The sequence below is a fragment of the Sesamum indicum genome, linkage group LG3 (assembly GCF_000512975.1).
Source record: "Sesamum indicum cultivar Zhongzhi No. 13 linkage group LG3, S_indicum_v1.0, whole genome shotgun sequence".
Taxonomy (NCBI): Eukaryota; Viridiplantae; Streptophyta; class Magnoliopsida; order Lamiales; family Pedaliaceae; genus Sesamum; species Sesamum indicum.
The window spans coordinates 20,643,799-20,657,434 of NC_026147.1; the positions used below are offsets into that span (position 1 = coordinate 20,643,799).

A 13,636-nucleotide genomic window follows, 5' to 3' on the forward strand; every position below is an offset into this window, starting at 1 on the left:
CTAAAAAGAATTGATAATTTGTGTAATAATTATGATTGCAGAAACCACCATTAACGTCTAAAAAGAATTGATAATTTGTGTAATAATGTTGGAGTTTTTGATGAGTATATATGTAATTTTTCTAAAAATATGGGTAGTTTATATAAATGATGTTGATATATTTTTATAGGTATATATATAAATATTCAAAAAAATATGGATGATTTGTGTAAGCAGGCCGTAGTTCTAAATTAATTTCAATAACGAGTGAAAATGAAAAAAAGAAAGAAGATCGATCATTAAAAAAAATTAAATTAAAAAGAAAATATAATAGTGAAATAGGTTTGAATAGGTCTAAACCCGTTCTATACGTCCAACGCGTGACAATCCATTAAATAATATCTAATTTATTATTTTTTCTTATTAAATTACATAAATATATAATCCGAATAATAGGCTTTTGACCTATATAAATGCTATATTCATAGTAATACCTTTTTGGTGTTTCTTATTTTCTCTGTCTATTTTTTTAATATTTAATTTAATTAATTTATTTGTTCGTCTAACTTCATACTCTCTCATTATTTTTTAATAGTTATTTCTTTTTAATTTTTATGCTTTTTTTTTTTGTTCACCATATTCGTATTTAACATGAACTTATTATTTTGTATCTATACTATATATTAAATAATGAATATTTATTTTAGATATTATTATAGAATTTACACACATATGAGGTGCGGTTCAAATTGCTAGTAAATTTATAAGGGACGATTGATTTTTTGGTGTCTCGCCTATTTTGGTACGCTATTTTATTTTTTGGACAGTTATATTTACACTCCTTGATGTATGATCTATTTCACAAATCATTCTTACTTTTTTATTATTTAGAAACTACACTTGACAATCAAAAAATATAGATAATTTATGTAATTACGTTGATGTTTGTGGGAGGGTGACAGTGTAGTTTTTTAAAGAATATGGATGATTTATGTAAAAGAAGTGATGTTTCTGGTGGATATATACATATTTCAAAAGAAATTGGTGGATTTGTGTAAAATAGACCATAGGTTAGAGGATGTAAATGTAATATTCTTTATTTTTAAATATTTATTAGGGCTAACTACACTTATATCCCTCTGAAAATGCTAAATTACATGTTTCTCTAAAGAAGTTTTGAGATTCACCTACACCCCTCTAAAAATATTTTATTTTCACCCGACTCCTTTCATTAGGGTTTGGACAAAAAATGATGATGCAAGCAAAAAATATATATATATATATATAAATTTTTAATTTTGCCCCTCATTTAATATTCTCATGTATATTTTTGTACTTATAAATGAATAAATATAAAGTATATATATAAATGAGGTTAATATCATTACATTTTTTCCTTCACAAAAATAAAATTATTACATGAAAATGATAAATTTGGGGTAAAATTAGGAATTTATGCAATTTTGTAATTAATATAAATATTTTTCGTCAAAACCCTAACAAAAAGGATTCAGGTGTAAAAGTATAATTTATATTTTTAGAGAAAATATAAGTGTAATTAATCTTATTTATTATTATTTTTATATTTATCATATAACTTTCCACTCTCCCACATTTTTTCAACCTGAAAAAAGTTGGTGCCCTTCCCAAGTTCAAAATACTGAGAGAAAAAGAAAGAAAATATTATTAAAATCTCCATAAAATATAATTGTATTAAGCACAATATTTAATTTTTTCTAGGAAATATATGTATGTAATTTATAAAAACAATATTTATTTTTGTACATGCATGTGAAATGGTATAATTAAGGTTTCTTTGCTTTTGGGCAAGGAATTAAAATTAGTATTTCTTTGTTTGTTATAAATTATTATATTATAAAATACTGAGAAAAAGACGAGAGAATTGTTGGATTAAGAGCAGTGCAGAGTCACTGTAAAAAATTTCACGTAGAATCGTTTCTCTTCTTTTCTCTTTCTGTACGCGAAGAGCTCTGCTGAAATCTCGATCTCAGAAATTCTTGGGTCAGAACAAAGAATCTTTGTTTTTTTCTAGGTGTCTTTGTGGGCAAGGTGCATAATTCTCAGATACAGTGATTTTGTATACAGTTTGTGGCGTTAATTGGAAATTTACTTGAGTAATCTGATGATGGGTTTTTCGCAGCAGTGATTAAAAGCTGATGATCGTTGCTGGAGTTCATGGGGAAGTAATTTATGAATTTTGGAGAATTGGGTTTCTTGGATGCTGATTACTCCACTGCTTTTGTTGATATAAATGCTTTTGGTGGGGGATCTACGATTCTTGTGTAGTTTGGTGGTGGTGGTGGTGGGGTGGTTCTTGGCCCGCTGGAAATGGCGGCGTTGGGTTGCACGAAATGCGGAGATCAGGAGGCGCATGGCCTTGGCGAGGGAGGAGTCAGATAGGATAGAGCTTGAGGCAGCCGCGGGGTACAGCAGCTATGGTCCTGTTCTGGCGGCTGAGCCGTTGGCGGATGAACTTGTAGTCGGGTTGGGACGGTCTCCCGGACGATCGCCGCCCCAGCACCAGTGTGAGGTGTGTTTTAGTCCAACCACAACGCGTTGCAAGCAGTGTAAAGCTGTTCGTTACTGGTATGAAGAGTGATCATCCTTTTCTTAGAAATTTTTTTGATCTTTCGCTTTAATGGTTGCATATGTTTGTTTTCCTTGATTGTCATTTTGGATTGGGTACATGTGAGTTTGATTGTGGAGACATGTTTGTTAAATTTTGGCAATCTCAGTGATAGTAAATTTGGGAAATTGTCACCAAGTACGGCGCTCACCAAGGCGTCCGAGGTTAGGGTAATGGCATATAAACTAAGTTAGGTCGGCTTGTGTTTTGCAGCAATGAGTTGAATGAGGGTCTATCATAGAATTTGACCATATATAAAAGAGAGAAAGAAGAAATGTTATCAACTAGTTAATTATTTAGAGAGAAAGAAGACTGTTATCGACAAGTTAATATTTTCGACCATCAGCTTATTCCTTTCCTTTCTTTCTGTTTGCTTATATAAAGCACTAGCTCTATCTTATCAATCCATGTAATATAAGAGCAAAAGTGGCAAGGAGGCATTAAGGATTCTTTGGCGCTAGTTCAAAGTTCAAACTTATACTTGCTTCATTAAGGCGTAATCTACATAATCGTGTTTAAGATGGAAACCTTTTCTAGGGTTCCATTTTGACTCGACACAAAGTTTTAAACAAGAGATAAGAAAGAAAGTTTAGCTGTATCTTTACGCTGTTTTAGTTGCGAGCTAGTGGTGCCAAACCATAGATTTAATGAGAAGGCAGTCTTAGAAAAAGAAATTCAAGGAAATTTGTGCTTCCTTTGTGATGATGTCCTATAAATGAAATAGGAGAATTACTGACAGAGATGTTTGGTTAATGAGATGTTTAGGAGAAATAAGATGACACAATTTTAGTCATGACTATGAAATGAATTGCTGATTGCAGGAGAATGTGAGCTATCAATACAATCTATAGTTTGATAACGTTATATGTTTGCATATGGAAATGAATTGCTGATTGCAGGAGAATGTGAGTTATCAATAGGATCTATAGTTTGATAACATTATATTACATTGGCCTTTTCTTTTTGCCCCCTTACTCTATGAGGATGAGCGAAGGCCTTTAGCAGTGAATATTGGATGATGATTCAGTGGGCTGCTTTTGTAATTTGTTGGCTTGGAGCTGGCTGCAAACATGAAAATTGTAGGGGTTGAAACAGTAGTTGGCTTTCTATTTGAGAAAGTGGGTGCATGATATTCAGATGTTGCTTCTTATTCACATCTCAAAATGTTGCAGCTCCAGAAAATGTCAAACAATACATTGGCTACAAGGTCACAAGGAAGAATGCCACTCATTTACCACTTATCAGAACATTGACAAAGGAGTCCATTCTTATTCTAAGGAGTTTAAGCAAGATGGGATTCAGAGCAGTCAAAATTATATTGAGATTGAAGGAACACGTACTACTGAATCAGTTGAATCATCTTCTGGAGAACAAACATTTTCAAGTCCCATTCTTAATTTACCTAGTAAGAATAATGAGTCTGAAAAGGAAACTACTCAAGTTTGGAAAAGAACTGATATCAATGGGAAGGCTTTGGTTAACTCACTTCCTGATGAATGTTATTCATCCACCAGTTCAACTGACATGTCTGTTGCTTCAGATAGCAACTTAAACGATAGTAATAGATCGGAGGGGCAGAGTACATTTACTAATGTGGAATCAATGAGTCCATTCTTATCACAACAACCTAGGATGACAAATCCTAAATATGGTATGGATGCTTCTAGTTTCTCAAATCAGCTCAATTCTGGTGATATTCAAACAGATGAGAAGTCTGAATTGTCAACTTCATCAGGGCGCACTGCTGCTGGTTCTCAACATTCACTTCCTGAAATGTCTACATCCTCCTCTGATTTTTGGGGTGGAACACTTGAACCCATTAGATCCAAGACCGATGGACTTGACAAATTTGGTGAAGTTAACATGTCAAATTCTGGCTCCTCATCTACTCCATCTTCAGGTGAAATTAATGTCCATGTCAAAGTGTTGGGTGCTGATATGAACAGAGTCAGGGAAGATGATACTTGCCCAGTTACATCAGTGCCCGAGGCATCAACATTATCAGAAGTGTGTGAAGAGGGTTTGAAGTTCAGTGGACCTCTATCTTTGAGTGGCAATTCTGAATGTAGCGCTAAGGAAGAAGCTCAACTTTCCTCCTCTGATGCCTGCCAGGCACACATATCTGAGGAGCATGTACCAAGCAAACATGCTATCAACATTAGTAGCTTGCAATCTTCGGCTTGTAAACAGTTGGACCATGAAACTGATTTGACAAATGGTGTTTTAGATGCCAAGAAATGTCAACAAAATGATTCTGTGAGACTCAGATCTTCTGATGCTCATTTGTCTTCTAGCACCTGCATCAGGAAGCCTGCTGTTCTGAATGTGAAGTCCATCGAAAGTGAATGTGCTCACAGGGATGGTGCTTGTTCCTTGGACAGCAGTGGCCATCTGCCGTGTGCTAAAAGTGGAACTGATCCATCAGCGAGGAGAGTCATGGACCAGTTCAGAGCTTCTAACTTTACTAGGCATGGTACTTTAGGTGCTGAAAATGGGATTACAAGATATGAGGTGTGCCTGAACCTTATTTTGTAATTTTACCCACTTCCCCATATACTATGAGAAGTCAGAACTGCTAACTTGGTCATGTTTTACAGGGTTTATTTCCATATGAACTTTTTGTGAAGCTTTACACTTGGAAAGAGAGAGAATTATGCCCATCTGGACTCATAAATTGTGGTAATAGGTAAAACTCTGCCAAGCTTTTCTGGTTGGCAAATTGAATGTGAACCTACTTTTGATCTATTTAATTAATTTCTTTTGAAGTTCTGGGCTTTGCATGGTATAATCTATGGCCTAAGGGCTGACTTTGTAGTCATGCTTCTACATTTTTACAACTTTTTATCCTTCGTTTCAAGGGCTGCATTCTTTTATCAATTTCCTATGTTAAAATTTGCTACCCAAAAATATTAACAGATTGAGTTTGTGTAGCATTAAATGATGAGCCACTTTGTCTAAACCTATATATATGAACTAGAGTGGGCCACTTTCTGTGGTATATGAGCTTGGGGAACATCATGCTAAGATTGTTGGAAGCCAATATGCTATTTTGTAAAATATGAACTTGAACCTAGGAATGCTGTTGCTTGTGGGCCACGTCATTAATTACTGTATCGCTTTGAATTTGAAATTATGTAAGTGAAGTTATTTTATCCAACTTACACTGATTTCATGGGCCAAGAGCCATGAATGATGGACCGAAAGCACAAGTTTCTATTGGTATCACTTACTATTTGTAATTTTGCAACATATATTCTACTTTTATAGTAGGTCGATAAAACGTCATAACTTTGACCTCTTACTTGGTGTTCACATAAAGTTGTCTCTATTTCCATTCTAGGGGTCTTGGAATATGTTACATATTTAATGGTCTCTTAACTGCATTTGTTGCCAGTACTGTTAGAATTTTAATTTGTTAATACCATGGGATTTTTTCTTTTGTCCAAATCTCCTGCAGCTGTTACGCAAATGCTATTCTTCAGTGTTTGACATTTACTCCACCCCTCACAGCATACTTTCTCCAAGGATTTCATGAAAAAGCATGTAAGCGATCTATTTTTCCTTTGCTCTAATAATAATGTGAAATTCATGCCTGTGTTATCTTTTCAAATTACAACTGTTATTCTTTGGAGTTCTCTGCATGTTATTAATTCCCTTTTTCTCTCTATCTCTTTCTTAAACATCAGGTCAAAAGAAAGAATGGTGCTTCACCTGTGAGTTTGAAATGCTAGTTAAGAAGGCCAAGGAAGGCAAGTTTCCTGTGTCACCATCACGGATAATGTCTCACATGCAGCATATAGGAAGTCATATGGGTAGTGGTAAGCAAGAAGATGCTCATGAATTTCTTAGGTGAGTTGGCATCAACCTTCTTGAATCTGCTTAAATGAATGCATGTTTCGAGTCTCCATGGGTCGTCGTGTTAAAGATCATGTGAATATATACTAAATGTACAGATGTGCAATCGACGCCATGCAATTTGTTTGCTTGAAGGAAGCTGGAGTTCATGTGGCCGGCGGCTCTTTGGATGAAGAAACAACTCTCTTGGGGCTTACATTTGGGGGCTACCTCCAGTCAAAGGTTATTCGGAGGAAATCTATTTGATATTCTGGAGATGGAGAGCTTTACTTTATTAAATAGTTTTTCTTAGTGATATAATTCTAATGCAGATAGAGTGCATGGGGTGTGGGGGCACATTCAAGCAGCATGAAAGAATAATGGATCTCACTGTTGAGATAGGAGGAGAGATAGAAACTCTGGAAGATTCCTTAAGTTTATTCACTCGCTCTGAGATGTTAGATGGTGAAAATAAGTACCACTGCAGAAGGTTTGTTCTTCAGTTACATATACTTCTATGTTCTAAATCTGTGAGTGTGTCTGCTTTCTGTTGATTTTACTCCATGGGTTGTAAGCATCTTTATCCTTTCTAGTTTCACTAATATGTTCACATCAAATTCATGCTTTGAAGAAGTGCCTAGCTACTTCAAATTATTGTTCCTACTGTGGGTTTGTGTTCAAGATTTTTTCGGCTTGCTGAATCTTCCAAAAGAGTGATCTATAGTAGTATAATCATGATATCTATCAAAGTAATTCATGTTATGAGTATGGGTATACCCTTACATCTTACGGCATGTTCATAATTTTCCTTTCTGTTGCTGTTACAAGGACAAACTTAGTTTAAACCCCAAGAATTTTAAACACTATTCTTTCTCCGACTTAGCTGATAGACATGTGATACTGAGCTGCATTGTATTATCTTGTAGATGTAACTCATATGAGCAGGCTGAAAAGAAGCTAAGAGTATCAGAGGCTCCTAATGTCCTCACAATCGCTCTTAAGAGATTTCAGGTAATGACTTTTGGTAAATGTGTATTTCATTTTGTCATTTTTGTGTCAATGTTAGTTTCTTACATTACCACCTTCCCAGTTGGGCACATTTGGGAAGCTGAACAAGGCAGTCAAATTTCCAGAGGTTCTGAATTTGGCTCCGTACATGAGTGGAACAAGTGACAAATGCCCGATTTATCAGCTTTACGGAATAGTGGTTCACTTGGATGTTATGAATTCAGCAGTTTCTGGTCATTACGTGTGTTACATAAAGAATAATGAGGGAAGGTGGTTCAAAGCTGATGACAGTATGGTATGTTCTTACCACTTGCTTCCTACATCTTTCATTACTGCTCATATTTGCTCTCCAGACATCCTAAAATAAGATTCCATTTCCTAAAATGAATATTTTTTCATACCTGCCTTTCATTTTAAGCAATGATGTGAAATGTCCGACTTTTAACTGTTACTTTTGGGGACTGAATCTTGAATCCTCTGATCCACGTCAAAGTGGACCAGAGATATTGGGAACCAGCTGTTACCAGCGTATATTATTTGGTTACTTCATATGATTTTCCTCTGAAGGCTGAGTTCAGCCAGTTTGTTATACTGGACGTATATTTGCTTTACCAAGAATGTCACAGTCTTGATGGCCTGTCTCTTATGCGATTTCTGTTGTGCTGGAGGAACTCTTAGAGTTTCAGCATCCAACGTAGAACGATGCTGTCTCTCAAACCCTGAACCCTTACACACACACACACACACCACTGTAAAGAGAAGAAAAGACAAAGTAAAATTCAGATAGAAAGAGAACTAAAATTTTTGGTTCAGTGATTTTGTAGACCTGCGACCCTCTTGACATCTGTGCTTCGCAGCACTGCTGGTTAATTGTTTCATGCATTTCTATTTCATGCTACATTTGGCAAATGATGTACAGAACCAACCACTTCCTGTTATGCGTAGTAAATCGTATCACTAGAATTCTTATCTATACGATGAAGAGAGTGGCCAGAGATGGACTGGTGACTAAGCATAGTGATTGCCAGATATAATCCTTCACTGAAAACTGTAGAGCGGAAAATTGCCATGTGGGAGCGACAGAACCTGTATTGATATGGTCCCAAAGGCACAAAACTCTGTACGTCAGTTTGTGGTGTAGGATGTTTCTCTTCATTTTGAATCAGATGGATTGAAAATAATTCGGTTTCCAGCATGTCAAACTAGTAAAAGTTGTCCTATTGGGAAATAGCGGGGTTGATCTTTTCTGCTTTATCTTAATTGTTCTTGGACAATGAGCTTCAAGACACTTAATCATTGGGTCTCATAGTCTTTTATCTGTCCTTTATCATTGTGTAGGTGCGAGCAGTGGACCTTGAAAATGTTTTGTCGCAAGAGGCATATATGCTTTTCTATGCAAGGTACGTTGTTTCACAAATATACTCTTCCGCATTGTCTTTCATTTCACCATTTTTATCCTAAAATTCATCAAATCCCTAATCAGGTGCTCCCCACGTGCGCCAAGACTGATAAGAAGTTCGATCATTCCTCGTGATACCAGAAAAGCCAAAACCCCATCTCTTAAATTTAAATCTCATGCAGCGGAATGGGATGTTTCAGTGCGTACGAAACCGTGCAACCATCGCTCTCACCAGAGTCATCATCCCACTAGATCAAAATCAGAAGATGATATTTCGAGCTCTTCAAGTGAGTCTACTTCCTCTTTCTTCTCTGAGGTTGCATCTCACAGCACAGAGAGCAGTCGTTCGGAATCTTCAAGCACAAACGACTCGTTCGATCAAATACTAGGTGAAACAGGGAATTTTTGGAATAACACACCATCACCGTCATCCTCACCATTCACCCTGCATTCGAGGCACTCACCGCTTGGCGATTTGGACCGATACTCTTCAGATGCGGAGACAGGTAGCTCTTGTTCTATCATCATATAAAAGGGATAGATTCTTTTTTGTGCAGCAACAGCTTAAATAAGGAGTGCAGAGAGTTAGCTGATATAGCAGTAGTTGTAGACGATATGGCTCCAATAGATTAGGAAACAATATAGCTCTCGCAACGAAGCTGAAAAGTGTATATTTAAGAACATGTGTTAGTTGTTTACTGAGTGGGGAATAATGAGTTTGAGGGGTTGGTGGCATGGAGGAAATTCCCTGATTTGTATGTATTGCATTGCTCCTCAGGCTGAAAATGAGCCCTCATTTTGTGACTCTCATCCCCTTTATACACACATACATACAGCTTATATATACATATATATATAATATTGTTCATATCATTTTTGTCTCAATGGATTTATTGCAAAGTGTTGGTCTATTCTTAGTTTGTTATGTTTATCAGGTGCATAAGGTACAGTCTCTGATGGGAACATCTCACCCTACATCAGATTTGACCAATCAAGCTAATTTCACAGCGAGAGATCTTTAGTGCAATTTAAGAAAAATAATAAATTATATGACAAGTGCAGTAATATGATTGATTTGATACTGTGAATTTCGGATTTTCTCACTTGAATATTATATGAATGGGTTTTGAAGTCGAACAACAGGTTGTTAGATTATAATTGATTATCGCAATCAGAAAGTCATCTTGGAAATGGACTCTAGTGAAAATGATTCTTGATTTTTATCGAAAACTCAACCCAAAACTTTCATCCACCTAATCAGCAAACTACTTGGAAGATTCCGTTTGCCGACGGGGTAGCAATCCTTATCGCCCAACTCCAACTCCATGGCCGCATCACTCAAATTACAACAGTTTAGTCCATCTCCAATCTTCTCAACTTATACTTTTTAAATATTGCTCCTATTTTTATTCCATGCTTTGAAATGTTATGTTCGGATTTTAATTCCATAAGGAAAAACTACTACAACTACAATTACAAGTACAAGTTGTTGGGGTAAGAGTTATTGGGATAAGAGGGTCGTGTCTTGTTCTTTTCCTTCTTGGGCCCCACACCGAATCCCCAAAATTCCTCTCTTCTTATCCAATTACATTATAAAATTAAAAAACAAATACATTTTTTTTATCCAATTATTATATACATATATTAAATATAAATCCTTAATTGTAAATGCACCATAATAATATGAAGGATAAATTATTGTTTCATTCTTAAAATTTGATATAATTACAAATATTATATTTTTTATTGTATGAAAAAATTATAAATATTCTCTCGAATAAAAATTAATTCTATAATTTCTAGACGATAAGGTGAAAATTATTACTACAGCCTTACGGTTGATCTTTTTTAAATTTTAAAATAATATAAAAAAATTTATAATATAAAAGAGTATTTAGTCTATGTCTTAAAAATTAGATAAACTTTTTTAAAAAATTAATAGAATAAACTCGTCGTTAAACAAAATAAAAAATAAAAAATATATTTATAATTTTTGAAATGTATTTACAAGTATGTTGAAGTTTAGAGAGGCAGTGTAATATCTATTCATCGTAGTCATCATTCTAATAAATGGAAAAAAACAACCAAAAGTGGGTCCCACTGAGACAAAGCAAAGTACAAGTTGTGTTGTGGGATGAGAGCGATCGATAGGAGTGGACAGGCAACTAAGGGTCAAGCTTCGCACCACCCTCCCTCGTCTCACCAAATCATTACCCTTTTATTTCATTATTTTTTTTATAAATCTAACCGACTTTCTTAAAATTTAATATTTTTTTTATTATTTAAAAATTATAAATATTTTATGATATTCGATAAGATTATGCTATTTTTGAACGAGGGTTTAAAACTTTCAACTTTATTAATTTATCATTTTTTTTTGTAAAAATAATAATAATAAATAAATAAATTAGACGAAGTGGTATGCAAATATTATAAAAGAATCACTTAGTTTATAAAAAATTTTAAAAAATAAGTAAAATTATAATTTATCGTCAATAAAGACATTTTAATTGTTCACCACAAAATGAATTGAATATATTTGGTATTTAAATAAAATAAAATATAATTACACTTGTCTTGTTTGAACTTTAATATAATTACACGTAGGCTTTATATGATTTTCTAACACCTTGAATGTTTGTTTATGTTAATGAAATCTATTTATGCTCGTGACTGTCTTATTACTAACTTGTTGTAAATCATATAATTTTTTTTTCTAATCAAACTGCCCTTGTAAGAGTGAGAATGTATTTTATCACAAGCATTAAGGTGCGAGCATTAGTAAAATAATTTGTTTGATCCGTAATAAGTTAGTAATAAATCATTTCAGAGTAAATATAAAATTTTATTTATTTATTATTAATAGTAATAATTTTTAGATTAAATTGGTGAATCTAAATTAATGTTGATAAATTTAATAAATTTTTAAATAAAAATAAATGTCAGAGTATTAAATATAAATTATTAAATTATATTAATACTTAATTACATTAAATAATAGTATAATTATTTCATAAAACAAAAAATTACTACAAAATCTGAAATTAAAAAAAAAATGGAATCCAAATAAAAACAAGAGGAGAGATAAGGTGAGAAAGTGGTGAGTGAAAGATAATACATCGGGTAGCGAGCACGTCAGATCAGATCAGACCCGTCCCATCCATCCATCCATCCATTATGATGGCTGCTGCTGCTGCTGGTGCATTAATCCCCAGCCACGTTCTCCACTGCACACCTCTTATCCCACTTTTCATCCTACCTATTGCCACCCTCAGATCTCACTATTTACTTCTCTGCACCAAACAGTTGCAGATAAGGCAGCGCACACCCGCAGCACTCGATTATTTATCACCCTCAACTACTCACCAATTTAAAACAAAATAAACATTTAAAATTATTATAATTATACATATTTATTTATTTTATAAAAAAATATAAATGTTATTTTTAAATTAATAAAAATCTAATAAACACTCCACCGTATCGCATCAGTGAGGTACTTACTAAACAATCATTATTTTCAAGAATGATTTTTATTTTTAAATAATAACAAAATGTATAATTACAATAAATTTCATAAAAACTTATTATAATTTACTCTTTTTTTTTCCAGAAATTAAAGCTTAGTCGATCTTATATTAAAAATAATAACAAAATGTATAATTACAATAAATTTCATAAAAACTTATTATAATTTACTCTTTTTTTTTCCAGAAATTAAAGCTTAGTCGATCTTATATTAAATACACTTTTTATTATATAATAAACAAAATTATTCTTTTTAAAAAAAATTGTGCATTAAATCAAATAATGTAAGTCAAATAGGTCATGAGAATAAAAAACTTGAGATTGTAAAAAATACTAGGATAATAGAAATTGTGCTTTGGGCATGGAGAATTGTTATTATAGATTTCTACCTGTTATAAAATAAATAATATAATATATTTATACTTAATGTGTATATATTAATTTGAATAACAAATGCAACATGATTCAAGATAAAAAATTCAATCTACAAAGAAAAATTATTACACTTACACCCTCAGGAGGTGAAACTGTAATTTAACAAAATAGAAAGAATATTTGTATAATTTAATTTAATTTAATTTCAGAAAGTTAGTATAATTACCTTAGATTTAATATCTCTCATTTAAAAATAAAATTTTACAAGCACACCCTTTACGATAAATCACGACCATGGGTGTGCATGTAATTTTACAAATGAATTGTATAATTAGATTTAATACCTTGGAGGACGTGACATACCCAATTTCTTTATTATTCTCTTTAAAATTTTTACTATATAATAAATATAGTAAACTCGACATATAATTAATTTTAATTTAATAAGAACTCTATAAAAACTAAATATTTAATTATTTGCTAAGATCTTATGAGCATATTAAATTAAGCTATCATATTCTAAGTAAATAAAATACTACAACATAAACTAAGATTTAAAACAAATAATATAAAAATAAGAAAAGAATTATGGGAATTTAGAATTGTAGGAAAAATTAAATTAAATTAATCCAATAACACCACGAACAAAACATACTATGTGTAAAGCAGTGTAAACACAGTGACAAATCTCCTCCAACGTGCACTACTTCATCATCACAGCACCGTGCCGGAAATTTTTGAGTATACGTCAGAATTGGATCAGTAAGGCGGCGGCGGCTGCCTGGCGGTTGGTGCCCAGATAACATCGGGAGGCTGGTAGCTGTAAATATGAGCACCGCCGCTATCTGCGCCGGGAAAAGGATGCG

The 13,636-nt window shown here is 33.4% G+C and overlaps 2 protein-coding genes across 4 annotated transcripts; one reads left to right on the forward strand and one right to left on the reverse strand.

Annotated features, from left to right (window-relative positions):
- On the forward strand, nucleotides 1,881-9,740 carry LOC105158986 (ubiquitin carboxyl-terminal hydrolase 16). Of its 3 annotated transcripts, none has more exons than XM_020692572.1 (12): nucleotides 1,881-2,586; nucleotides 3,799-4,277; nucleotides 4,362-5,137; nucleotides 5,224-5,312; nucleotides 6,084-6,169; nucleotides 6,313-6,475; nucleotides 6,580-6,703; nucleotides 6,793-6,950; nucleotides 7,387-7,471; nucleotides 7,551-7,763; nucleotides 8,807-8,868; nucleotides 8,952-9,740. In XM_020692572.1, exons 1-12 carry the CDS (start codon nucleotides 2,252-2,254, stop codon nucleotides 9,397-9,399), a joined length of 3,018 nt encoding a protein of 1,005 aa, XP_020548231.1. In that variant the 5' UTR covers nucleotides 1,881-2,251; the 3' UTR covers nucleotides 9,400-9,740. The 3 variants fall into 3 exon arrangements, with proteins under 3 accessions (XP_020548231.1, XP_020548230.1, XP_011074221.1); XM_020692571.1 differs by having other exon boundaries at nucleotides 1,881-2,049; nucleotides 2,141-2,586; nucleotides 3,799-5,137; XM_011075919.2 differs by having other exon boundaries at nucleotides 1,881-2,049; nucleotides 2,144-2,586; nucleotides 3,799-5,137.
- LOC105158988 (AT-hook motif nuclear-localized protein 17-like) lies at nucleotides 13,357-13,624 on the reverse strand (the record flags this gene model as incomplete). The annotated part of the gene is given in 1 exon segment (XM_020692850.1): nucleotides 13,357-13,624. A coding segment is annotated over 1 exon segment (95 nt), but the record flags the coding sequence as incomplete, so codon positions are not given.